This window comes from Crocodylus siamensis, chromosome 2 (genome assembly GCF_052110815.1).
Source record: "Crocodylus siamensis isolate JL-2025a chromosome 2, ASM5211081v1, whole genome shotgun sequence".
Classification (NCBI taxonomy): Eukaryota; Metazoa; Chordata; order Crocodylia; family Crocodylidae; genus Crocodylus; species Crocodylus siamensis.
Genome location: NC_143396.1, coordinates 31,897,815 through 31,921,983, shown reverse-complemented (window position 1 = coordinate 31,921,983; position 24,169 = coordinate 31,897,815). Strand labels below are relative to the sequence as shown.

Below are 24,169 nucleotides of genomic sequence, written 5' to 3'. Positions count from 1 at the left end.
AGCTTATAATGCAGAATAATAAATTGGTTTAAACTATAGTCACAGTCAAATTTATTACACACCATACTAGAGACAAAAATAAGATTTTCTTTAAGTAAAATATCACTGGTTTAGAAGAGGGGATGGCAACCTTTTGCCACTCTGGGCCAGAATAACCCATCATGGATCAGCTGTGGGTAGGAGCTAGGAACTGGCCACCACTATCACTTGTCTCTGTGGCAGCATGGGAAGAGTGCCCACAACCAAAGCCCCACATCTGAAGGCCAGATCCAGTGATTCCATGGTCCAGATTCAGCCTGCCTGTTTTAGACCCCTGATTTATAACAACGTGTATTCTTTTTATTTTTTAAGAAAAGTAAACTGCATGAATACATTGTATTTATTTTAAGAAAAAGGCAAGTAATGTTTGCCTTTTAAAACTGAGTAGTAATGAACTGAGTAGTAATGAATTGTTTCCTGTCTTAGGAAACAATTTCTTTCAATTTTTAAAGTACAGAACTGAGTGTAAAACCACATGGTCCCAGATCTGTGCCACAGGGTTGCTATTTGAGCTTACTGAAGTACTGTATTTTAAAGAAGCCTTACTGAGGACTCGGGAACAAACCATCCCAATGTGCAGGAAGACTAGTAACTCTTCAGTGAGCTAAAACACAAAAACGAAGCCTACGAGAAATGGAAATTTGGACAATGACTAGGGAGGAGTATAAAAATATTGCTTGGGCATTCAGGGATGACATCAAGGAGGCTAAAGAACAATTGGAGTTGGAGCTAGCAAGGCATGTGAAAGATAACATGGTTTCTACAAGAACATCAGCAACAAGAGGAAAGTCAGGGAAAGTGTGGATCCCTTACTGAATGGGGAAGTCAACCTAGTGACAGATGATGTGGAAATGGCTGAAGTACTCGATGCCCTTTTTTTAACCTCAGTCTTCACAGATGAGGTCAGCTGTCTGACTACTGCACTTGGCAGCCCAGTTTGGGGAGAAGGTGAGCAGCTAATAGTGCTAAAAGAACAGGTTAGCGACTACTTAGAAAAGCTGGATGTGTCTCAGATGATTGGAAAAGGGCAAATATAATGCCCATCTTTAAGACAGGGAAGAAAAAGGATCCAAGGAACTATGGACCAGTTGGTCTCACCTCAGTCTCTGGAAAAATAATGGAGCAGGTCCTCAAGGAATCCATGTCTAAGCACTTGGAGGAGAAGGTGATTAGGAACAGTTCAACCTGACCAACCTGATTGCCTTCTATGATGAGATGACTGGCTCTGTGGATGCAGTAGACATGATATACCTTGACTTTAGCAAAGCTTTTGATACTGTCTCCCACAACATTCTTGCAAGCAACCTAAGGATGTATGGGTTAGATGAATAGACTGGAAGGTAAATGGAAAACTGGCTAAATCATCCTGCCCAAAGGGTAGTAATCAATGGCTTGTTGGCAGCCGGTATCAAGTGGACCACCCCAGGGGATGGTCCCGGGGCCAGTTTTGTTTGATATCTTCATCAACTTCAAAGATGGGATAGAGTTCCCCCTCAGAAAGTTTGCAGATGGCACCAGGGTGGGGGGAGTAGTAGATATGCTGGAGGGTGGGACGGATTCATTGAGACCTAGACAAATTGGAGAATTGGACTAAAAGAAATCTCATGATGTTCAATAAGGACAAGTGCAACATTCTGCACTTAGGATGGACCAGTCCCATGCACTGGTACAGGCTGGGCCTCATTGGCTAAGCAGCAGCTCTGCAGAAAAGCCCCTGGGGCTTATAGTGGACAGTAGACTAAATGAGCCAACAGATTGTGGTCCAGCGGCATAGTGGGCTGCATTAGTAGGAGTACTGTGTCCAGTTTTGGGTCCCAGCTACAGAAAGGATGTGCACAAATTGGAGAGAGTCCAGCAGAGGATGTCAAAAATGGTTAAGGGGCAGGCTGAGGTAAACAGGCTTATTTAGTTTGAAGGTGAGAAGACTGAGAGGGGATTTAATAGCAGCCTTCACCTACCTGAAGGGTAGTTCCAAAGAAACTAAATTGTTCTCAGTTGTGGCAGATGAAGAATAAGGAGCAGTGGTCTCAAGTAGCAACAAGGAAGTTTTAGGTTAAATATTAGGAAAACTTTCTCACTCTGAGGGCAATAAAGCCCTGGTACAGGCTACCCTGAGAGATTGTGGAATCTCCACCCTTGGAGGCTTTTAAAACCCAGCTGGATAAAGCCTTGGTTAGGATGATATAGTTGGGGACAGTCCTGCTTTGAGCAGCGGATTGAACTAGATGACCATCTGAGTTCCCTTCCATCCATAATTTTCTATGATTCTATGCAGTCAGTTAAGTTCTCCATCCTTGATTTCTTCCCACTGTAACATTGCCCACCATACATGGATATTGAGATATAAGCTTATGTCCTAATATTTGTAAAACTCCTTTATGCGTTTCTTCCTCTGACCAGAGAGAATTGTTGAGGGAGGTCGTTACGCAACTAGCACTTCCAAAACACTTGAAAAGCAATTACTGCTTTTTCCCTCAGGTACAGTTATAGCTTTAGTGATATTTCTGAAGCTTTTAATTAAGAAGCTAAACAAAACTTAGAAACTTTGGCAAGGGTTCTTATTGCACCTAATCTAGGCTGGAATGAAGGGTGTATTGCTATATGATAGGTCACAAATGCTAACAAGTTTAATGGCATGTCTATATACTGTAAAGTAGAAATACCCAAGCCAATTTGAAGTGAACAGGCTGGGGTATAGACCAGTCTAATTGTGGCATCTTGGAGCTCAAAGATTTATCATGTGCTAAATTAGGCATTAATTTGGCCAATTAAGCATGTGTTAAAAGCAGCATGCCTTCTCTGAAATAGAAGTTTAATATATGTTAGTGCATATGCCAAACAAACGATAATATTGCTTTGTTTAAATCAGTTTAGGCAGGCATCAAATGCTCTTGTCTCAGGGGGAGAGGATCATAGGCAAGCCTGTTGGGAGATTGCCCTCTGCATTTCAAAACTAGTTTGTGGCTTCCAGGTTCTCTGAATTGCCAAAAAAAGAATATTTATCTACCTTCTCTGTCATCTTAAGACCTTGGTCATTATTTCTGAAGCTGTCAATAGGTTGGCTATGTTAGAAACCACATCTTCATCCATCTGCAAACTGAGAATTTTGCTTTTCTGGGGAAATGTTGCAAAACCAGAATGAAGTACGTGACAAAAGGAAACCAGTGTTTGAGTTGTGAAATCATCCAAATTTTCTGAAAGCTGAATCCAGGGTCTGACTGTCTTTAGGAAATACTGAAAAACTTTCCCCTTCAGTAAAATCATAGCCAACATTGACAATGTTAACAGTACTGGACACTTTCCTGCCGTAATTGCCCTCCCTATGACTTCCTCAAAACAAAAAGCCCTGCCCAAAGAACTTTCTGTAACCTGAACACAGTGAAGAGCCAGAGACTTGCAAAGACTATTGCTTGTTTTGCTATCACCAATCTTTCAGCTATTCAGGAAAGTAAAAGTTATAAGTGATCTTCAGTTTTGGAGAATCCATTTCCTGGTATCTCAAACTAATAAAAGTAGGTGACAGTGGAGGGATTTATTTCACAAAATTCATCTACAAATGCTGGCCTTTTTTATGTGGCCCTGTGAGACAAAATTCATGTGCCACGAACATTTAAGTGTTCATTTCTGCTTTAGGTAGACAAGGTTCTTTGGATAAATCTGATATCTTTTATTAGACCAATTCAAATGGTTGGAAAAAATTGTTCTTAGCAAGCTTTTAGGCACAAACACCCTTTGCCCAGCTGAGGCTGTGCCTGAAAGCTTGCTGAGAAGAGTTTTTCCAACTATTTGAGTTGATCTAATAAAAGACAGTGGATTTTATACAACACGGCTACAACCTACACCCCTGAAACATTTCTGCTTTACTGATGAATGTGTTGCTTCAGTCCACTCACTTTTTGAAATCAAGAATTAATAAATAGTGAAAATTTGTAGAGATGGGTGATTGTATTAAACTGGCATGCAGTGTTTTTCTTTATTTTTCTTTATTTTTCAGATGTTGGACCATTGCTTGGCTTTAGAGTCCAGGAGCAACTGGGGAAAGAAGTCCGCCCTGCACTAGATGCAGCTCTAGCAATGGCAGGAGGTAAATGTACATACTTGCTTTTTTTTTATTTATTTTTTTATTTATTTATTATTTATATTTTCTTACAAAGAGAGACATCTTCCCCCTGTTTCACAACACAAGAGTGTTCATTTGTATGCACTGATAATTATCAAGTGAAATGAGACCTTTATGCATGGATTTTAATAGGGATAAAGGCATAACTCCTTTACTACTGCTACTACAACAAAATGTTATTCCACAGACAGAAGCTCATTTGTCATTCTACAAGCTTCTCCCTTTAGTGTATGTATCTCTCTGTCTTGCTGTTTCCATCGTGCTTTTTGCAAATTTTGTCAGAATAAGGGATGATGGATCTTTTGGTAATTACAAGTGTTTGAATACTGTGTTTTGGCTGTTTAAGTTTCCCATCCTCACCACTTTCTGCAGCACCAGTGATTTGAGGTTGTAGCAATAATAAGTTTGCAGAGGCATGATACAGTAGAACTCTTAGTAAATCTGTGGTTGCATTGTACCCACAGGTTGGTGATTCATTTTGCCCATGTTCAATTAGCCTTTGGAGTGAATTTTCTATCTTGTAGTATAGCATGTATATTTCCAGACAAATGGTTCTTTTATATAAAATGAATGACAGCAAAAATTTTAATTTTTTTTGGTGAACTATGATTTAAGTAATATATCTGATTCTCAGGTAAGATAGACTCTGCTATTCATCATCTGAGGGCAGCTTGTTGTGTTTTAGTGTATACATGGGTTAGTGCCATCAAGTTAATATTACTGTGAAGGTGCCAGCAACTACAATATCTTGACTGTGTGTGAACTTGGTAACACACAGCATTCCCTCTAAGCTGTGTGGCATGCACGGCCACGCAGGTGCTCCTAGCATGAGCGTGCCTGCATGGCCACGCATGCCACACAGCTTAGAGGGAATGCACTTGGTTCTTTGGCTTGGCCATCATAATGATGATTTCTGTAGTCCTTGTTTTATGCAAAGAAAATAGCTTCTTTAAAGCATCTTGATAATGGGCAAGCCAAACAAGCTATTTCAGGAATCTGAAGTGGCTATTCAGAAAAGTAAAAATTATCAATGATCTTCAGATACTTTTATTTCTTTTACTCTGCCCGTGCACGTGAAATTGTTTGCATACATCACTAGAATTCTTTCTCATCACCCATCATCATTCACCTTTCTTGCTTTATTTCTCTATTGGCTTGAAGTGAAAGTGGAAAGGGCTATCAAAGGTAAAAGACTTGACAAAACTCGTGTGTAATGTGAAGTGTGGTTCATTATTTGTATACTTTCTTGTGCATTTCTAGTTGTATGTGTTTTGTCTTTTACTCTCCTGATCAATGCTTCTTTGTTTTACATGACTGGGGTGAAATCTAAAGGCAGAAATACCTTGAAACTCGCATTAGGGTCTGGCTGTTTCACTTGAAATGTGCAACTTGGTAACTTGTGGTCAAATTAATGGGAGATACAGATAACAGTGTTTTGAAAAATGATAGAGCCTGGATTTAACTGCTAATGAACTAACACACTTGTGCTGGTACACGAAAATGAAACAGATGTCTCATATTTCTACATGGAATCATAATTGAGGGAAGGGAACCAAGGAAGGAGTATAAAAAGGAGTAAATTTGGGAAGTGGGTGAAATTTTAGTAATAGTAACTGTACTGTGTTTGGTTTATTGTGGCAAAATATGTAATTTATCTTCCATGCTAGAATTGTTTTTTCAATTAAGTGTGTACACCTGGTTGAATAATTAGATTGGCTTTTAAGCAAAAACTGTTTTGTTTTTTTTTCAACTTGATATCATCGTAGCAATCAGAGAAACAAAGGAGGCATTGGAAAATGTGAGCGTGTCTGTGGAGGTTTTGCAGGAAGGCACTGAAAGACTCCATGCTAACCTGACAGATGTAAAAGCACACCTGAGCAATACACTTAATGATTCTGCCTGTTCTGCACCTCAAGTTGCTTCAACTTGCAACATGATCAGAAATTCATTACATCAGCTGAGTATCAATGCCAACTATAGTGGGGTAAGCGAATATTTTTTCAGTCTTTCACAGGGCAGTTGCATTGGATTAGCTCAGCAGTCCTGTGTGATTTAATGGCTTAGTCTGTGGAGTCACTTGTATAATAAAATAATCTATTCTGCTTCTATGTTTCTATGCAATTTCAATTACTATTTTCATTCTGAATGCAGAAGAAAGTAAGGTCCACGTCAAACAGCTAGGTTAAAGTGCTGCTTTGGGCACCATTATAATCTTCCAAAAACTTGCTTTCAACCAACAAGGATTTTAAGGAGTGAACTAACAATATTGTGCTATACATATTCTTTTCAGTTTGTTTTTACATCCCCTTTGAAATATTTAGTAAGGCACTATATATTTGATGTGCTGATTTAATTCAAAAGCGCTTTATATTTTCTAGTTGCCAAGTGTGAACTTGCAGCTTGCCAAAGTCAATGATGTCCTTAAAATAGACCTCTCTAGTTTGGTTCAAAAGGTATGTTTCTTGAAAGGATCATTTTTTTTTTTTTTTAACTAGGAATAAAAGGGAGGGGGAGGAGGGTGCTGCTTCCATATAATATTTGTGCTTTGTTTACTTGGGTGGAAGTTTTCTTCCCCTCATCTCTGGTCTCATAATAGGTTTCTCTTCTGATTATCCCACTATTGTTCACATCTCCTTAAGATTAAATATTTAATAATTAAACAATGCTTTACATCTGCAGAGAGTGTAACTCCAAAATTACCGTGGTGGTCTAAGAGCAAGAGACACAAACCTTAATTTGCCAGCATTCTGTATGTTTTCAGATTATATAAAAATGCAGTTTTTTTCTTCTGAATTATATTCCTTCTTTACATTTTGAAATATTTAATTAAATAAATCCCATGGTGCATATCTGGCATGAAATCTGCTGCATTGGTAATAGTTAAGTGCCATGTAAGAGGGGTGTTCAACATCCAGCCCACAAGCCGGATGGAGCCTGTAGAATTATCACATCTGGCTCAGGGAGCTCCCCACAGGTCAGGCAATTTGGCAGTGGGGGAGCAGTAGCCATTAATATGGCCACCCACCCCTAGCAATTCCTATGCAGCTGGTTGGGGCCAGGAGGGTGTGGCTGAAAACCCTTCCCCTGAACAGCTGGGCCCCACCCTCCCTCTTCTGGACCAGGGCCAGGCCATGCCCCCTTCCCTCCGAACAAGGCGGATTAAGGCCCTTCCCTTCTACTGGTCCAGGTTGGGGCCCAACAGTGCCCCCCCCCCAATCCCCTGCAGACCTGTGTCATGTCCCCCCTGTGGGGCTGGCCACACCTCCTTTTACTGCTTCCCCCACCTCCCACAGGGCCAGGCCATGTCCCCTTCCTTCTTCATGGGCCTGAGTCACGCTCTTTTCCCCTGTGGGGCTGCTTTGTGGCTGGCCTGCCCCCTGCCTCACCCACACATCCAGATGTGATGTCTGCTGTATCTGGATCTGGCCTGTGCACCAGGTACTACCAATCTGGCTCACCAAGCTAAAAGGTTGACCACTAACCCATAAAAGAAGGAAGACCACTAACTCATAAAATACCGTGGTTTTCACCTGAAAACAAATGGCTTAGTCTGAGCTGAAATAGCTTCAGAAGTTACATATTCTCATTAGGAGTGCATTGAGATAGAAGGGTACTCTATAGAATCCCTGTAATTTTTTTTTTTTTGTCTCCAAAACTTTTTTGAACCTGACATTTTTGAGTTTGGTTAGGATAGAGTTGCACTGAGGAGGGGATAATCTACTGGTGTTCAGAACACTTGTATGTTGTTAGGTTTCTAAATGTGAGACCCATGAGGTTTCTAAACTTGAGACCCATGTTCAATAGAAAGAACTCCTGAGTCATAGTTGTCTGACTATTAAAGAAATACGTCTTTAAAAAAATCTGTCTGCGTACATATATATTTATTTACAGAAGTGAAGGGCTAATCAAGGAGAGCAAGCCACCTAGACCCTTGTTAATTTTATTTTACACTTGTAAGCTGAGACATTCAAATTTGCATGCCATACCAGATAAACTGTGATGTGTATGGTATTAGTCCTTTTTTAAATTTGGCTTTGAGAATATTTAACTCTCCATTTTTATTTTAGGGTTATACAGCATTTAATGATACACCAGATTTAGTGATGAAACAGACCAGGAATATCTTATCAGGTGAGGCTGATGGTAATTAACTTTTTTATTTTATTGTTTAAATAAAAACAGTAGTACAATCTTGCCATTCTTGGAGGCTTTTCTTGTATTCTTATTATTGAGGATGGTTTTATCTCTGACAACAGTATATAACTAGAACAGTGGTGCTCAACCTTTTTGACCCATGGACCAGATGAGTGGTACAGACCTGTCTGCGGGCCAGATCCAGCCGGGACTCGGGATAGGGATCCTGGTGCTGCCCTCGCCCAGCCTTGTGTGCTGGGATTGTGTGCCAGAACCAGTGAACAGAGCCCAGAATTCCCCATGGGTCTGGAGAATTAATCTTGGGGAACAGTGCCACAGCTCCCCGCTGCCAAATTTACGGGCCTGTAGGGAGCTCTTCAGACCAGATGACATGGTGCCATGGGCCAGAGGTTGAGCACCCCTGAAACAGAAAGTTGCTTGGGTTTTTAAAACTAAAAACACCATCTCGGGCAGTTCCATTATTCCACACAAAATCTTAATAAATCAGTATGTGTCCTATCAGCGACTCATAATTAAGTCTAAGAATGTGGTGTAGGGTACTGCATGTATTTCGTGCTGATGTTAAGCTTAAATCAACCCAACCCTAGGTAGGTTGAGCTAAACAGTATGTATGCCAAACAGTACATATGTTCAGAGAGTTTAAATTGGGCAAGGTTTCATAGTTTCATAGTTTCATAGTAGCTAGAGTCGGAAGGAACCTAGGTAGATCATCTAGTCCGACCCCCTGCCTTAGCAGGAAAGAGCACCGGGGTCAGATGACCCCGGCAAGGTGCTCATCTAACTTCCTTTTAAAAATCCCCAGGCTAGGAGCCTGCACCACTTCCCCTGGAAGCTGGTTCCAGGCCCTAGCCGCCCTGACTGTGAAGTAGCGCCTCCTAATATCTAATCTAAACTTACCCTCCGCCAGTTTGTGACCGTTATTCCTGGTCACTCCTGGCAGCGCACGGGGGAACAGGGACTCCCCCAATACCTGCTGATCTCCCCTGACCAGTTTGTAGCAGGCCACAAGGTCCCCCCTTAACCTTCTCTTGTGGAGGCTAAACAGGTTCAGGTCCCGTAGCCTCTCCTCATAAGGCCTGCCCTGCTGACCCCTGATCATACGAGTGGCCCTCCTCTGAACTCTTTCCATATTGTCCACGTCCCTCTTGAAGTGTGGCGCCCAGAACTGGACGCAGTACTCCAGCTGCGGCCTGACCAGTGCCGCATAGAGGGGGAGGATCACCTCCCTGGACCTGCTCGAGATGCATCTGTGGATGCATGACAGGGTACGATTGGCCTTCTTGACTGTCTCCCCACACTGCCGGCCCATGTTCATCGTGGAGTCAATGACGACTCCAAGATCCTTTTCCGTCTCCGTGCTGGCAAGAGGGGAGTTCCCCAACCTGTAAGTGTGGTGCCGGTTCTTCCTCCCCATGTGCAACACCTTGCACTTATCAGTGTTAAACCCCATCCTATTCTCATCCGCCCACCGTTGCAACCTGTCAAGGTCAGCTTGTAGCCTATTGCACCCTTCTAGTGCGCCCACATCCCCCCACATCTTAGTGTCATCAGCAAACTTGAACAGGGTGCTTTCTACCCCCTCATCCAAGTCACTGATGAAGATGTTGAACAGTGCGGGCCCGAGGACCGAGCCCTGCGGAACCCCACTGCCCACATCCTTCCAGGTCGAGAAGAACCCATCCACTACCACCCTCTGGGTGCGGCCCTCCAACCAGTTGGCGACCCATTTGACTGTGTGGGCATCGACACCACAGTCTCCCAGCTTTTAGATGAGGACGGGGTGAGAGACAGTGTCGAAAGCCTTCCGGAAGTCCAAAAAGACTACATCCACAGCAACCCCTGCGTCTAATGATTTGGTGACCTGATCGTAAAAGGCCACCAGGTTGGTCTGACAAGACCTGCCACTGATGAACCCATGTTGGTTGCCCCTGAGCATGCATTCCCCCGCAAGGCCCTCCTGAATGTGTGCCAGGATAATTTTTTCAAAGAGCTTACCCGGGATTGAGGTCAGACTAACTGGCCTGTAATTTCCCGGGTCCTCTTTTTTTCCCTTTTTGAAGATAGGGACCACATTGGCCCTCTTCCAGTCCTCCGGCACCTCGCCAGAGCACCACGAGTGCTCATAGAGCCGTGCCAGGGGTCCCGCAATGACCTCGGCCAGTTCCTGTAGAACCCTAGGGTGAAGATCGTCCGGACCAGCGGACTTGAACACGTCCAGCCTCTCCAGAAGTACCCTAACTAACTCCTCGCTAACCCCTGGCCCAGGCGTGTCTCTCCCGGGGCCCGAGGGGGGCCCAGCAGGGAGGTGGCTGAACTGGTCCCTACTTAGGAAGACAGAGGCAAAGAAATCGTTAAATATGTTAGCTTTATCATCTGGCGTGATGACTAAGTTGCCCATCGTGTCCTGCAGGGGCCCCACATTACCCGGGACCCTCTTTTTACCCCCTATGTATTTGAAGAAGGACTTCTTATTGTCCTTAATCCGGGAAGCTAGTCCTATCTCCAACTCTGCCTTGGCCCTCCTGACTGCCCCCCTACATCCTCGGGCGACTGTAACATAGTCCTTCTTGGTGATGACCCCATCTCTCCATTGGGTATATGCCTCCCTTTTAGCAAGGAGACATTCCCGGATGCTCTTAGTGAGCCATGGGGGTTTATGTGCCCTCCTGCTCCCTTTGACCCTTGTTGGGATTACCTCCCTTTGGGCATGGAGGATCGTCTCCTTAAGGAGCAACCACTCACCTTCGACATCTGGTTCCCTTCCCCTCTGGGTCCTCAGCGCTTCCCCAACGATCCTCCTTAGCTTGTTGAAGTCAGCCCTCCTAAAGTCTAGGGCTGTTGCCTTGCTGCAGCCCTTTGCCACCTTACGCTGGATGGTGAATTCCAGCAAGGTTGCACTACAAAGATCAGGTTAAACCTTACCCAATCTTACTGAACATCTGTAAACATTAGGAGCACAGCCCCAGAGCTGATTAAAGCACAGCCACTCAATCTAGCCTTGGGGCTGTGCTTTTCCTACCTCCCACCCTGACTGGGCTCTTTTTAGCTCTCCACCCCAACTCCCACCTCTGCTTATAGACAGCCTCCCACCAGCCCCCCCTGCCTCTGATCCTGCCTGTCCTTCACCCCTCCTCCCTTCCCCCTACTTACTTGGATCACATTCCCGGTGTGGCTTCTTGCACTGGCAAATGTGTGCTCCAGTTGTAACCCGATCTGCATCATGTGGCATAAAGTAAGGTTCTGGGAACATGCCCTGTGTGTACACATGCTTGATTCTCTCTACTGAGACTAGTCTTGGATCTGGGAGTTTGTGGTCTCTGGATAGCCCTGTCTTTATTTTGTTGTAATGCTGACAATGATTCTTATGTGAACGTAGACAATTATCTTTTTACAAACTCATTTTTATGCTAATTTATGTTATACTATCAAATCTCATCAGGGGGAACCTCTTCTAACAATACTTTAATACTACTTCATCTTATACTGAAGTACCCCAAAAACTATCTTCTAACAATACTTTAACTAAAACAACTTCATTTTACACTGAAGTACCCCAAAATCCAACCATTACAAACGGTTAAATCAACTAACAGATTAGTAATCATTAAAGCGTAAAGCATAGTGAATATAGTCTGTGAGTATGTATGCTAATATGTGTTAATTTTTGTTCTTGCTTTTTGGACCCGTTCTACCAATATAAGCAGCTATTCCTTGTAAGTCTGTCAAAACAACTATGTATATGAACACGTCATATTGTGTGAATTAGCCTAAAATGAGTCAAAGTTTTCTAAAACTGTAAACTTTGTTTTTCACTGAAGAATTTAAATGCAAAATTACTTGCCTACTGTAGCTGCTGATGTTCATAAAACAAAAGGCTTTCATCATTTACCAACCTACTCTGGCTTACAGTTGGTTGAGTGAGAGGTACAAATCAAATTAAAAATGAGGGTGAAAAATGGCTCCGCTACCAGTTTTCTGAGCAGTTGAGTTCTTAATATTGTTAGAGAGTACCATGTAACATCTAAGAGCAGACAACTAAGCAATGTGGTATCTGGATTTACCAGTCTCAAATTGTAAAATGGTCTGATTAGTATGATGGGAAGAGAAAAAACCAAAAGATTTATGTATGTATCTGAGTAGAAGTATCCTGATTATTGAAGAAAATCTTGAAGAATAATACAAATAAAGAAAAATTATACCTTTTTATAAATATGTAGTACAGTAAGGGTATGGAATATTTCAGAATCTCTATATAGTTAAATACAGCTGTTAAAATTACACCCTCAAAATAGCAGGTTCATCCAAAAATGACAAAAAATTAGATCCTGTTACAATGTTACTAATTAAGTGGAAAGATATTAATTTAAAGTATGTTGTCAAAAAATATAAAATTTAAGTATTATATATTCTTCCTATGTAAGGAGTGAACACACAGACTATTTAATTTCTTTCCCAAGATATGTTGTATGCTCCAAAAGATAGTTTAAAAGACAACTTTTAAACTTCTACTACTTGTTCATAAATCAAGTAGTTAATTCCCTTCCTCAGTAATACTATTTATTGTATTATGGAAAATACAAGATTTAAGCTAGATGGATAAAAAGTGATAAAAACATGTTATAAAGAAAGAACAGAAAGAGAAAACTCTGGCTTGACTTCAACATCCTTCATCATTAAGCTAAATTACAGTGTGTGTGCCTTAATGTCATTGTGTTACATTGAAAGCTAAATAGTCCTTGTGGCTTGCCTGTTTCTGTTTCATGCTTTTTTTCCCATGGCTTTCCTTATTTTAAATACAATGTGGCTGAACAGATTTGTGTGTGTGGAATATATTTCTTTTATGGATTTGTAAGGGTAATATCCCTGTGCTTACTTTTTCAGATATCCAAAACGTATTGGAATCTGTTGGCTCAAATATCAGTAGCTTCACTAAATCACTTCCTGTTGAGAAAATTATAACTGATTTCACAATGTATCTTTCTCAGAGTGAGGCATATGTTCAAGATTATTTCCCAGTAATGGAACAGTATGATTTCTATAGGTAGGTATGAAGTATTTAGATAATGAGGTGGGAGGATATACTATTCTGAATATTTTGAAATTTATATTATATAAATTTTGACCAAGACATTAAACCATAATTACTGAGCAGTTGTGAATCCTAGAACCTGTAGCTTAGATGTTGTTGTAAATTTTTATTTAGCCCAGTGGTAGAGGAAAATGTAAAATATTTGTGTTTAAATGTTGCACAAATATAGAGGAAGGGATAGTTCTTACTTGAAAGAGTTTATAGTCTTTTCAGGCTGATCAGATATAGTCTGGTGGAAAGGGTTATAACAAAAGTGGAGTCATGGATTTTAAGCATTGTGATAATTCTACAGTTTTCTTTTTTGGTCAGTTGCGGATTTATTTATTTTTTTTTGGTAATACAAAAAATTCCCCCCATACGCCAGGAAGAGCCCAGTGCCACCCCAGCCTACACCCGCACCCTCCCTCCATGTTCTCCTGGGGTGTGTGCAGCGGTGGAAGCTGCCCTCCCAGCCCCCCCCACTCGCACCCCCCCGGGCAAGCCACAACTCCATCCTGCACCTGCCCCAGTCCCTGCCCCAGCCCCACTAGCTCCCTCACCACAGGGGACATTGATCTGCCCCCCACATCCCTTCCCTTCCCCCTCCCCTTCCACCACAACAGACTTACCAGCTGCACACAACTCTCCATGCTGCTGGACTGTGCTCTTTGCCGCCTACATGTGCTACGGCTGCGTGCATGCACATTTGGCATTTATCAGCCAAATTATTGGCCACATCAGGCAGATTTCTGATACAGTCAATTTTCTTTATATTGGTGCTAATCTGATATTGGAGCAATATATCAGTGCACCTCTAAAATTTATTATTCTCCAAGACATGGTATCACCCATAGCTTCATGGATACATTTTATTTTCAGAATTCTAGAAAGATATCAGCATATTAAGTTTTTGAACTTTTCATTTTTGAGCGTCAACTTCCACCTTAGTACAGGCACCCTAGCTTCCTTCAGCTGCGGGGAAAGCCTGATCTTTCTCCCTCACCTGCCACACAGGCAGCTGGGACCTGTCCCCAGCTGCGCACATAGTGCAGGCATCATGGACCCCTCTTCTAGGTTTCTTCTTACTGTGCTACCTGTCCCCTAAGCATGGGGTAGGAAGCAGAAGCCAGAGAGGAGTTGGGGGGAGCTCGGGGACCTCAGCCTCCGTAGCAGCAGGAGCAAGGGGCTCAGGCTTCATGTCAAGTCTTTGCAGACTGCATGTAGAGCTGATGGCTAGCCCTGCCTTTATCCTTTGCAGTATTCCACTTGATTTTCTTCTTGTGTATTACATACGGGGCACATCTACATGAGACATTTACTGTGGATCTGCCTAATTAGTTCTGCAGTAAAGTCTCAATATCTACACATGCGACCCTGTTAAGCTTCAGGAAACTAACTTTGCTGCATGTTAGTACTTCTGAATACAAGTACTATCCTATGGCACAGCAGTGCACGTGTTAATGCTGACAAGGCTGGCTGGGACACACGATTGCTTCAGTGTGGGGCTGTCTGTTGGCTAGCCATGCACTGGAGCACCCTTGTGCCCCAGCCAGCCACTTTGCAGCACACTGAGCCAGGCCCTCTACCAGCTGGGGCAGCTCCAACCCAGCTCAGCGTGCTGCGGTCATGTAAACACGGTGCCCAGGAGCAGTAAACTACAGCACCAGTATGTGCCAGAATTTATTGTACCATGCTAATAGCACATGTAGACACACCCACTATAGCACATGTAGACACACCCACTATGGAGTAACAGTAACAAAAGGGAAGAGGAGAAAGAATTGGGTAAAAGGAGAAAACAAAAGAAGGGAAGTGAAGGGAGAAAATATTGGGGGTAAGTGAAGGACAGAGAGGGACCTGGATCATTTTTTGAAAGTGTGGTAAATTCTACACATCTAAGCTGTTGTTTGATTTCTGTTATGAGTAAGAATGAAACATTAATTCCTGCAAAGAAGGTTCTCTATCCCTTTGATTATATCCCTTTAATTATATATCTTTGTAACAGCAGCAGTCCATTGAGGAGTGCCAACACGGGCACTTACAACACGGGGCATTTGTACATATGTTTGCACCACAGTGGCGGGCGCTTTTAAAAGCACCTGGTGCTGCAGTGTATGCAGTTGTATAAGTGGTGAAATGCATGTCAGCACTGCGAAAATGGTGGTAATGCGCTTTTGAACTAAAACACATCGGAGGTATATTCGTTCAAATGTGCACCACTTCCATTTTCTGCACACTGCCGCACATTTTGCTGCTTATACAACTGCATGCAACACAGCTCAGCGTGCATCAGCTCGCGTGTGGAGTAGACTCAGTTTATCGAGTCTGATCCAACCTGCTGGATCTCCGGTGCATTGTGGAACGAAAAGGTATATGTATGAATGCCCATAGGTTATAACTACAGAAATTTCAAAAGAAAATTGTGAAAAGCAAGGGTGATATCTGTTATTGGCCCCACTGCATGCTTGAGATTAGACCTCGAAAAGCTTTCAAATACAGTACACTCATCCTCAAGTCACCTCCTTGCCTCTCACATATGTCCTGGGTCATCATGGCTACACCAGAACTCCAATATTACTTAAAAGAAAATTATTAAACCTGATGTTAAGACAAGAAGCAATCCCTACAGCAAGAACAATGGAAGTTTTATAACAAAGTTGGAATCGCATTTACATATTTTTCAGTTGCCTTTTGCATATTACTGTTAATAACTTACTAAGATTCTGCCTCTTTTGGACTATTAGTCACCAGTGCATAATATTTTTCTCTTTTCTATTTGCTATTTCTTCTCTAATCTGTAACATTTATTTTGGAGAATTGTGTGTCTTACATTTTTAATCCCTTAACTTTAATCCCTTAATTTGATTCGTTAGGTGGCTGGCTTGTCTAATTCTCTGCTGCATGGTGATCCTTATCCTGGTCTTTTATTACCTTGGGTTACTATGTGGCACCTGTGGTTATGACAGGCATGCTTCTCCAACAACCAGAGGCTGTGTTTCAAATACTGGAGGGAATTTTCTCATGGCGTGAGTATATTTTACTTTTAACAAATAAGTGAAATATACAACTATCTCATGGAGTCTGAGTACAGTATTGTAGGAAGTATAATTTGAAAAGGCATGGTTTTATTATGTATAAAGAAATAAATGCATTGGAAAACTGTGAACAAAAAATGTTAAACTGAAAATATCTGTTAAATGTTTGGAAATTATCTTTGTGAAAGCAAGTTCAAGCCCTGGTGTGCTTTTAAAACTGAATCAAGTTAGAGTTGTTATTCAGTAATTTCTTTCTACAAGATCACAAGAGAAGATAAATTATGTTAATTTACTGGACTAATGAAAATACTACAGCTAACAAATATCCACTTAAAACCAAATTGGAAACTGTAAAATTGTGAATTATGTTGAGCTAATTAGAGTGCAGAGAGGCTTTATATAAAATATAGTTAAATATGATTTGAACCCTCAAGGAAGGATTAGAGTAGCTGCATCAGAAGACTAGAGGCATCTGATTCATTTCTGTCTTTAGGTTGTGTGTGGCGCATTTGGAGTCGGTGAGATGATCCTTAGAAATATCAGTATCTGGTTTTTTTGCTGAGGAGTACAGGGCATGATTCAGTTTGAATTCTATCCAGACTGCTCTGGAGAACATTGTCAGTCTGAATTTAAAAAAAATAATTTAATTTGACCTGGGCAATATGTTCCACTCACAACCTGGGCAAGAGGCCAAGCTTGGGTCTCAGACATCGTTCCCAGTAAACCTAGGTATTTGCACTGCCCTTCAAATGACCATAATGGCTGGTCTTGTATAGACAAACATTCAGTACCAGTGCTAAGAATTTCTGGGAGATTCATAGCAGTAGGAAAATAGATGGAGATGGGAGTATAGGTGTTCCAGCCCCTTGACTGGAGGGAACTCAGATTCCTCAAAGGCAAGCTCCGGCTTTAGCAGCTGTGGTAGTGCTGTTGGGAGGCCCCATCCTACCAGCCAGAACACTGGGCAGGGGATAGCTTCACTGACCAGAAGAACTGCGACTGCTGGTAGAACAGCTGGAACACGTCTCCTCTGTCCAGCTGATCAGTGGCATTGGGTAAGGGGCTGCATCATGGGGCACATTGATAGGTCATCACTCCTTGAAAGAGCTAGCAGTTTGTGGCAGAATCACTATCTCTTTTCCACTGCAAACTACTTGAATACCTGTATGCTTACTTTTTGTGTTGAGAAAAAGTTGCATTTCCTGATGCACATGTAATGCTGGTCCATGGTATTTTCTACACTTGAACTCAAAACTCTTGGGAGAACTGACATCTGGAAGATGTATGCTTATAATGTACTATGTCTCCATTTAGTCATGTGACAACAGTTTTTGAGGGGGCAAAAATGAAAGAACAAATTTATTCATCTGATAGTCATCTTATGGTCTTGGTAATTGCTACACTTTTTTTTTTTTTTGGCTTATCTTCTTCATGCACATACTTTTAAAAACTCACGAGACTTCTTTCTTTTTCAGTGGCGTTGGATTCAGTTTCATTTTCTCCTGGGTGCTGATGATTGTAGTTGTGGTCACTTTTGTTACAGGCGGAAATGTAGAAAAACTCGTTTGTGAACCATTTGAAGACAAGACTTTATTCAAGGTGAAGTCAGACACATCCAACATACTAAAACAAATAACAAAAAACACCCCGCAAGTGGTGGGTAGATAAATGTAACTTTTAATAGCTTTAAAAGGGGAGATGCATCATATGAGACAGTGTGGGATCTGATACTTATTCATCTATTTTTTTGAACTTGGAATACAGCAGTGCACTATGAATACTTTCTGCTTGTTGACTCTGGGGGAGAAATGTCTTTCTAACACAGTAGCTTCTGGTAACACGTGGAGTTCAAATTTGCACTTCCCACATCAGAGACATTGCTAACTGTTCGTTCCACCTTCTTAGCGGCAGCTGATAAAGTGTGTATGAGCCTATGTGTGTTTATGGGGGTGCTTGTGTGGGTGTACACATGCAAAGGTATTGAAAAGTTGTTTAAAAACCAATGCATGCTGGAACTGAAAAATACAGCACTAAAAATTCTTGGGAGATTAGGAAAAACATTCAGACTATGAGGGTGGTCCAGGATTGGAACAAGCTATCTAGAGAAACTGTGGAATCTCCATCCCTAGAAATTTTCAAGAGCAGATTAAATGGATGCTTGGCTGGGATGGTTTAGTCAGGGATGATCCTGCCTTCAGCAGGACTAGATGACCTTGTGATGTCCCTTCCAGACCTACTTTCCTATGATCCAGTGATAATGGTAATTATATTTTGGGTTCTAGGTCCTCGATACTCCCTACTTACTGAATCAACATTGGAAAAACTACCTTTCCGGCATCTTGCTAAAAAATCCAGATATTAACTTGACCTTTGAAAAAGTGTACAGGTATAAAGCCTCTCTGCCATGATTTATAGTATTCTTGTATGCATTGTTTTCTCTGGTCCCTGTTGTCTTCACATTTCAGATTTCCAACACTAAAAAATCCTGTAAGCCATATAAGATCATTTTCCAATTTGAGAGTGAATCACTAACAAAAGTGAATGTCTTGCAAGCAGACCAGTTATTAGAAGCACTCTTCATCTAATGTTGTGGAACAACACCAGCTGCTCTTATTAAAAGCTACTAATTTTATCTCTTCTCTCCTTCCTAAATTCTGAAACTCCAAAACATAAGGCTAGAACTTGTTAAAAAACAAGACTGGCTTAATCAGTCTACTTTGTTAATCTTTTAAAAAATAGAAATGTATCAGTAAACCTAATTTTCTAACTGACTTATGTTTAATCTATTTCCATAGTGATTGCAAAGAAAACAAAGGAATTTATACCTCACTTCATCTAGAAAGTCTCTTTAATATAAATGAATTTCTAAATATTAGCATGGTAAGTGTTTCAAACTTCTGTCTGTGAGGGAGAACTTTTGTTGGAGTGGGAGGGCATTTTGCAGTTGTCATCTTCTTCACTTGGTCTTGAACAGGACTTTCGAGTTCTTTTAGGGTTTTTCTGGTCAAGAGTTAGGAGAAATTATTTGTGGGGTTTGGCATTTAAAGTTCTTCTAGCAATTTGTTTAGCTTTGGTCAAAATGAATTAAATGGCATTTGGGGTAATTAACAGTTTGAATTTCTTTTACAATAGATTCAGCTGAGATCAGTGTCCTGCTATACTGAGTATTGTACCTGTATAAAAAAGAATGCAATCCAAAAAAGAAAAGACAGGCAAAAACTGAGCAGGGAGACTGATATGAATTAACCTGCTCCTGAGTATCACAGCAACCTAGTGGCAGAGTTTGGAACAGAATTTGAGTCTCCTCACTCTTAGCCTGGTCATGTTTCTGTCAGCACCACTCAAGGCACAGACAGCAGTGCAGCTCCCCAGTATAAGTCCTGGTGCTTTACAGAAAGTGCCATGAGTTAGACATTAGCTGTTGGGCCAGGAGCAGTACTGTACCAGACTCCTGGTGGCCCCAAGAAACCTTTTAGTATTGTGCCCTTGTTCACTAGGGATAATGATAATAATGATTGGATAGTGGGGAAAAAAATTACTCCACTGTACTTGCAGTCTCTGGTGAAGCTGCAGCCAGCCAGCAGAGGGGAGGGGCCAGACCAGCTCAATAGAGCAGAGAGCTCCACCCAGCCCAGAGAGCATGCTGGGATGCTGGGGGACTCTGATTTAACTTAAGCCAGGAAGGTGTCTGGGACAGACATTGCATAAACAAGTTTAACCCCAATCAGTTAAGTCCGATTTACTTTTATTGGTAGATGTTTTGGATGGGGAATCCAGAAAAAAAGATGACAAAGCTGAGATGGAAATACAAAGCGCCCGAGCGAGGGACTAACAATCAAGGGATGGGGGAGAGGAAGGCAACACAACTAGGTTACAAGCAATACAATGTTAGCCAACTAAGCCCGGGGGTGGGGAGATGGGGGAAGGGGGGGGTTCGCGACTACTGCATTCAACCAGGTTCATCTCAAACCGGTTTCAGCCATTTTCAGATTGGCTTATGTGCACTCAACATCTGTTCTGTTCCAGGTTTAAACCAATTTCTTATCATTTAAACTAGTCTATATGTAATGTCTGTCCCTAGCCACTATGTCCAATTTCAGATGGGTTTACATCTTTGTAACCAAGAGGAGTATCTGATCACTGACTTCCTGTGCAGCACCTTAAGTGATGAGTCCTAAGTCTAAAAAAGCAGCTGTTTTCATATGGAAGAGTGTTTTATGATAAGAGGAATGTAAGCTCAGTGAGAACTATTGCATCTGCTTTTTTCCCTCCCCGTTAGTATACAGAAGAAGTAGCACTTAAAATCGAGCATATTAATATTAATCTCAGTGGCATCATTCTACTGGATGCACCTGGGAGGCAGAATCTTCTGAACTTTAGCTCTTCCGGAGTTGATGGAATCAACTTTGCAGCGTATTTAACAGAGGTAAGGTTTATGATGACCTGAGACTTGGAAACAGGTGTACCTTGAGAACAAAATACTGTGCTGTATATTTGTGTTAATAGGCACAGAGAGTAAAGACTATTTACATCTTTATTGTTTTGGGACCCTTTTCTAAGTTATACAAACAACCTTTTAAATCCCTTTACTATCACATTTATAACTACTTTAAAATTGGTGTACAACTACTGCATAAATACTGAAGTATGGGTTCAACTTAAGATGTTTTGAGTACAAGATTGGGAAACACTCTTATTCAACTGCTGTTTTGTTCCTCTTGTCAGATCAATAAAAGCATTACCAAAGTGGATCTTTTGTCATTTGCTAATGACTTGGAAGCAAGAGCAGACCAGTTGGTGAGTTTTAATTAATGTAAAGGCACAGTAATAATAATAATAAAGCTAGTCCTCTTTTTTCTGGCATTCTAGACAGATACAAAAATGTCTATGTATTTTGTGATTCATTGTTTAAACAACATTCCTTTACATCCCTTTGCCCCATAAAATCAACCTTACCTAAACTATCTGTCTGACACATGTTCATGGGCTGAATCTAGACTGCAAGGGTCTTATCTAGTACAAAAGAATAATGGCATAGAGCTACACCATGCTGCCTGTTAGGGCTGTGCGAAGCTTCGTTAGCTGATTCAGTTTGGAGGTGATTTAGCCCAATCTGGCAAATAAATCTCCAAATCCGAATTGAATTGGGAGACCAAGTGAAAGCTCTGAATCAATTTGAAGCATCCGAATCAATTCAGAAAAGATTCTGAAAAGATTTGGTCAATTTGGAGATTCAGCCATAGACTAAACAGGCAGCTGACAGCTGTCTCCAGCTGGTAAGTCTGTTGGGGGTGGGGGAGGGAGGGATTGGGGCTGGGGCTGGGACAAGCTGCCCAGCTGGCACAGGGGGTGCAGGATGCAGGCGCAGCAGTGCCGGGAGCAGGGGCTCTGCCCTGCTGCTGCTTGCCCATCTGGGGCAGGAGAAGGGGAGCAGGAAAAGGGCATGGCTCCTGCAGTGGCTAGGCAAGCAGCAGCAGGGCATAGCCCACGTGGTTTCCCCTGCCAGGGCAAAGGCAGACACAGCTGGAGGAGCTGAGGGAGAAGCCCCCATGGCTGTCCAGCCCGGCCTCATACCCTGCCTGGCCCCAGCCTCTCAGCACTTCGAGAAAAAAAAAAAAAACAAACAAACCCTGTATTCACTGACTCTGGCTTTGGAGATCAGGGCTTCTGAGGGCTCGTGGCTGACCCCCCCCACGCAACATGGGGCAGTGGGGGTCAGCAGGGATCGCCTCCCCTGCCTGGCACCCATGCGGCAGATGTTGCATTGCATGGGTTCAGCAGGGTGCTGCATGCTATCTGGGAGCTGGAGCAGCTCCATGTGTCAGCCGGAGCCTGGCACCACTCAGCCCCAGCATTCCCATCTGCCAGGCAGCGCGCGGTGCCCTGCCAAGCTGTGCTGCACCCATGCAATGTGACAGCTGCCATGTGGGTGCCCATTCTTGGGTTAGTGTGCGGTACCTGTTTGTAGTTAGCAAATACTGTGTTAGTGTTCAAAAGCCACAAGCAGTGTTAGGGTCCAATTATAGCAACTCTTTATAAACTCAAGGCACCCCTTGATAGAGACAAGGCATTCCTTGGAAAATGCCAGCTCCTTGATTTTCACTATTTCTAACTACAGAAAAATAATAGAGCAAGTCTTTTGTTGAAAGGAACCCAGGTAAGTAGACTACAGCAGGTCAGAATGCTTTTAACGCTGTGGATTCCTATCTGAAAATTCTGGATTCATCTTCTGAATCTTGTTTTCACACTTACCTGCAGGTGCCACAGCACCTGTTAGGAAACACTGTACTAAGGTGTACAAATGTATAAAGCAAAAATTCTGCTTGCCTTACTGTGTAAAGATGCATACAGCCAAAGGGCAGGGATGTGGATACAGATATGTAAAAGCAAATCTGGTGAAGAATTAGCACCATTTTGTTAGGCACTTAAATGAAATTATTTAATTTTTCATTTTTTTCATCCATCCTAGATAGCAAGAGAATTGGTTAGGACAGCAGATTCTTTTGCTCTGGTCATAAGCATGCCTCCATATGGGAGGTAGGGGACTTCCATAGTGTGATGCCTGCTCCTGTAGAGCTCTTTTCTAGTAACAAAGAGGCAGGGAAAGTGGTGTGGGACCACATTCTGCTTCCCAAAAGAGGTCACAAGGTTCTTCCCCTTGGGAGAATCAAGAATTCCCCTTTCTTTCAGAGCACAACAAAGATAGTGCTAGCTACCTGAGTGGGAAAGCCAGCCCAGCTGCACTTTGTCACATGTACAGTTCTCTGGCTGGTGGTGATGGTTGTGCTCCTGTCGTGGGCTTTGTCTTGCACTTAGCATCTTACTGAGATGCAGTCCTATTGCTCACACCTCTTGATTTAGGCCACCTGCAGGCTTTGTTATGTACTAGTGCTTTGGTTACATTTGGTTCCCATTTTCAAGTGTGTTTTTGCTATCATAAGGCTAGAAGCTTTTTTTTAAATGGGAACTGTAATTCTGCTGTCTTCAGGTTGCCTTTTGAAGCTGGAGCCTTAAACACAGGTCTATAGAGTCCTATGTTTTCTCTCATATCTGTGAAGTTTTGTTTAGTATTATAGAGATAGAGTAGTGGTGCCCAGCTCATCTGGCCCATGGCCCCATCCAGCACGCAGGAGCAGTCTGTAGGATGAGTGGTGGCAGCATTAATTCTCATGGCTGTGGGAGTTGTGACAATTAACACTGCCACCACTCCCCTGCTGCCAAATTTCCTGATGCATGGGGAGCCTGACGGGCTGGATGATGTGGCTTCACTGGCCAAATCCAGCCTGTCAGCCCTAACTTGGTCACTCGTGAAGTGGAGGAATAGAGTAGTTAGAGTTTCAAGAGATGATGGGAATGACTTTGAAGTGGGCTTGAGTTTATGTGGCTGATTTACATGAAATCACAAACCTATATAAACAGGGCTAAAATACCAAATAGGCTTGTTGAAAAAGTGTGTTCCCTCATTGTATTCTCACACTTTTCTTGCCTTGCCTAGGTAAGATTATTCCTTTTTACAATCTGTTGAAATGTGTGTTCCCTTAACTTAACCCTTCCTATAAAAAAGTTAGGAGATGAATGGCAGGCCCCAGGGAATGTTGCGTGGGACTATGCATTGTTTCTTCTGCTTGTAGAAATCCCTTAAGCAGAAGGCTGTTTCATTAAAGCTATAGTAGGGCATAGAAGATCTGTGCTAAGAGTCAAGGAATTGCATTGCTGCAGCATGACTGAAGTGATATTGCCCTGTCCACCTCT

General features: G+C 42.2%; 1 protein-coding gene across 7 annotated transcripts in view; it reads left to right on the top strand.

Annotated features, from left to right (window-relative positions):
- Nucleotides 1–24,169, top strand: part of PROM1 (prominin 1) — a 110,435-nt gene that overhangs the window by 64,861 nt on the left and 21,405 nt on the right. For 6 of the 7 annotated variants that reach the window (XM_090035631.1, XM_090035628.1, XM_090035630.1 and 3 more), the window contains 11 exons: nt 4,034–4,123; nt 5,926–6,143; nt 6,538–6,612; nt 8,227–8,290; nt 13,196–13,355; nt 16,256–16,408; nt 17,893–18,016; nt 18,700–18,803; nt 19,213–19,297; nt 20,697–20,843; nt 21,143–21,214. In XM_090035631.1, coding sequence (XP_089891757.1) covers nt 4,034–4,123; nt 5,926–6,143; nt 6,538–6,612; nt 8,227–8,290; nt 13,196–13,355; nt 16,256–16,408; nt 17,893–18,016; nt 18,700–18,803; nt 19,213–19,297; nt 20,697–20,843; nt 21,143–21,214 — 1,292 coding nt within the window. The remainder of the gene's footprint in view (nt 1–4,033; nt 4,124–5,925; nt 6,144–6,537; nt 6,613–8,226; nt 8,291–13,195; nt 13,356–16,255; nt 16,409–17,892; nt 18,017–18,699; nt 18,804–19,212; nt 19,298–20,696; nt 20,844–21,142; nt 21,215–24,169) is intronic. The other variant, XM_090035632.1, reaches the window with a different exon arrangement.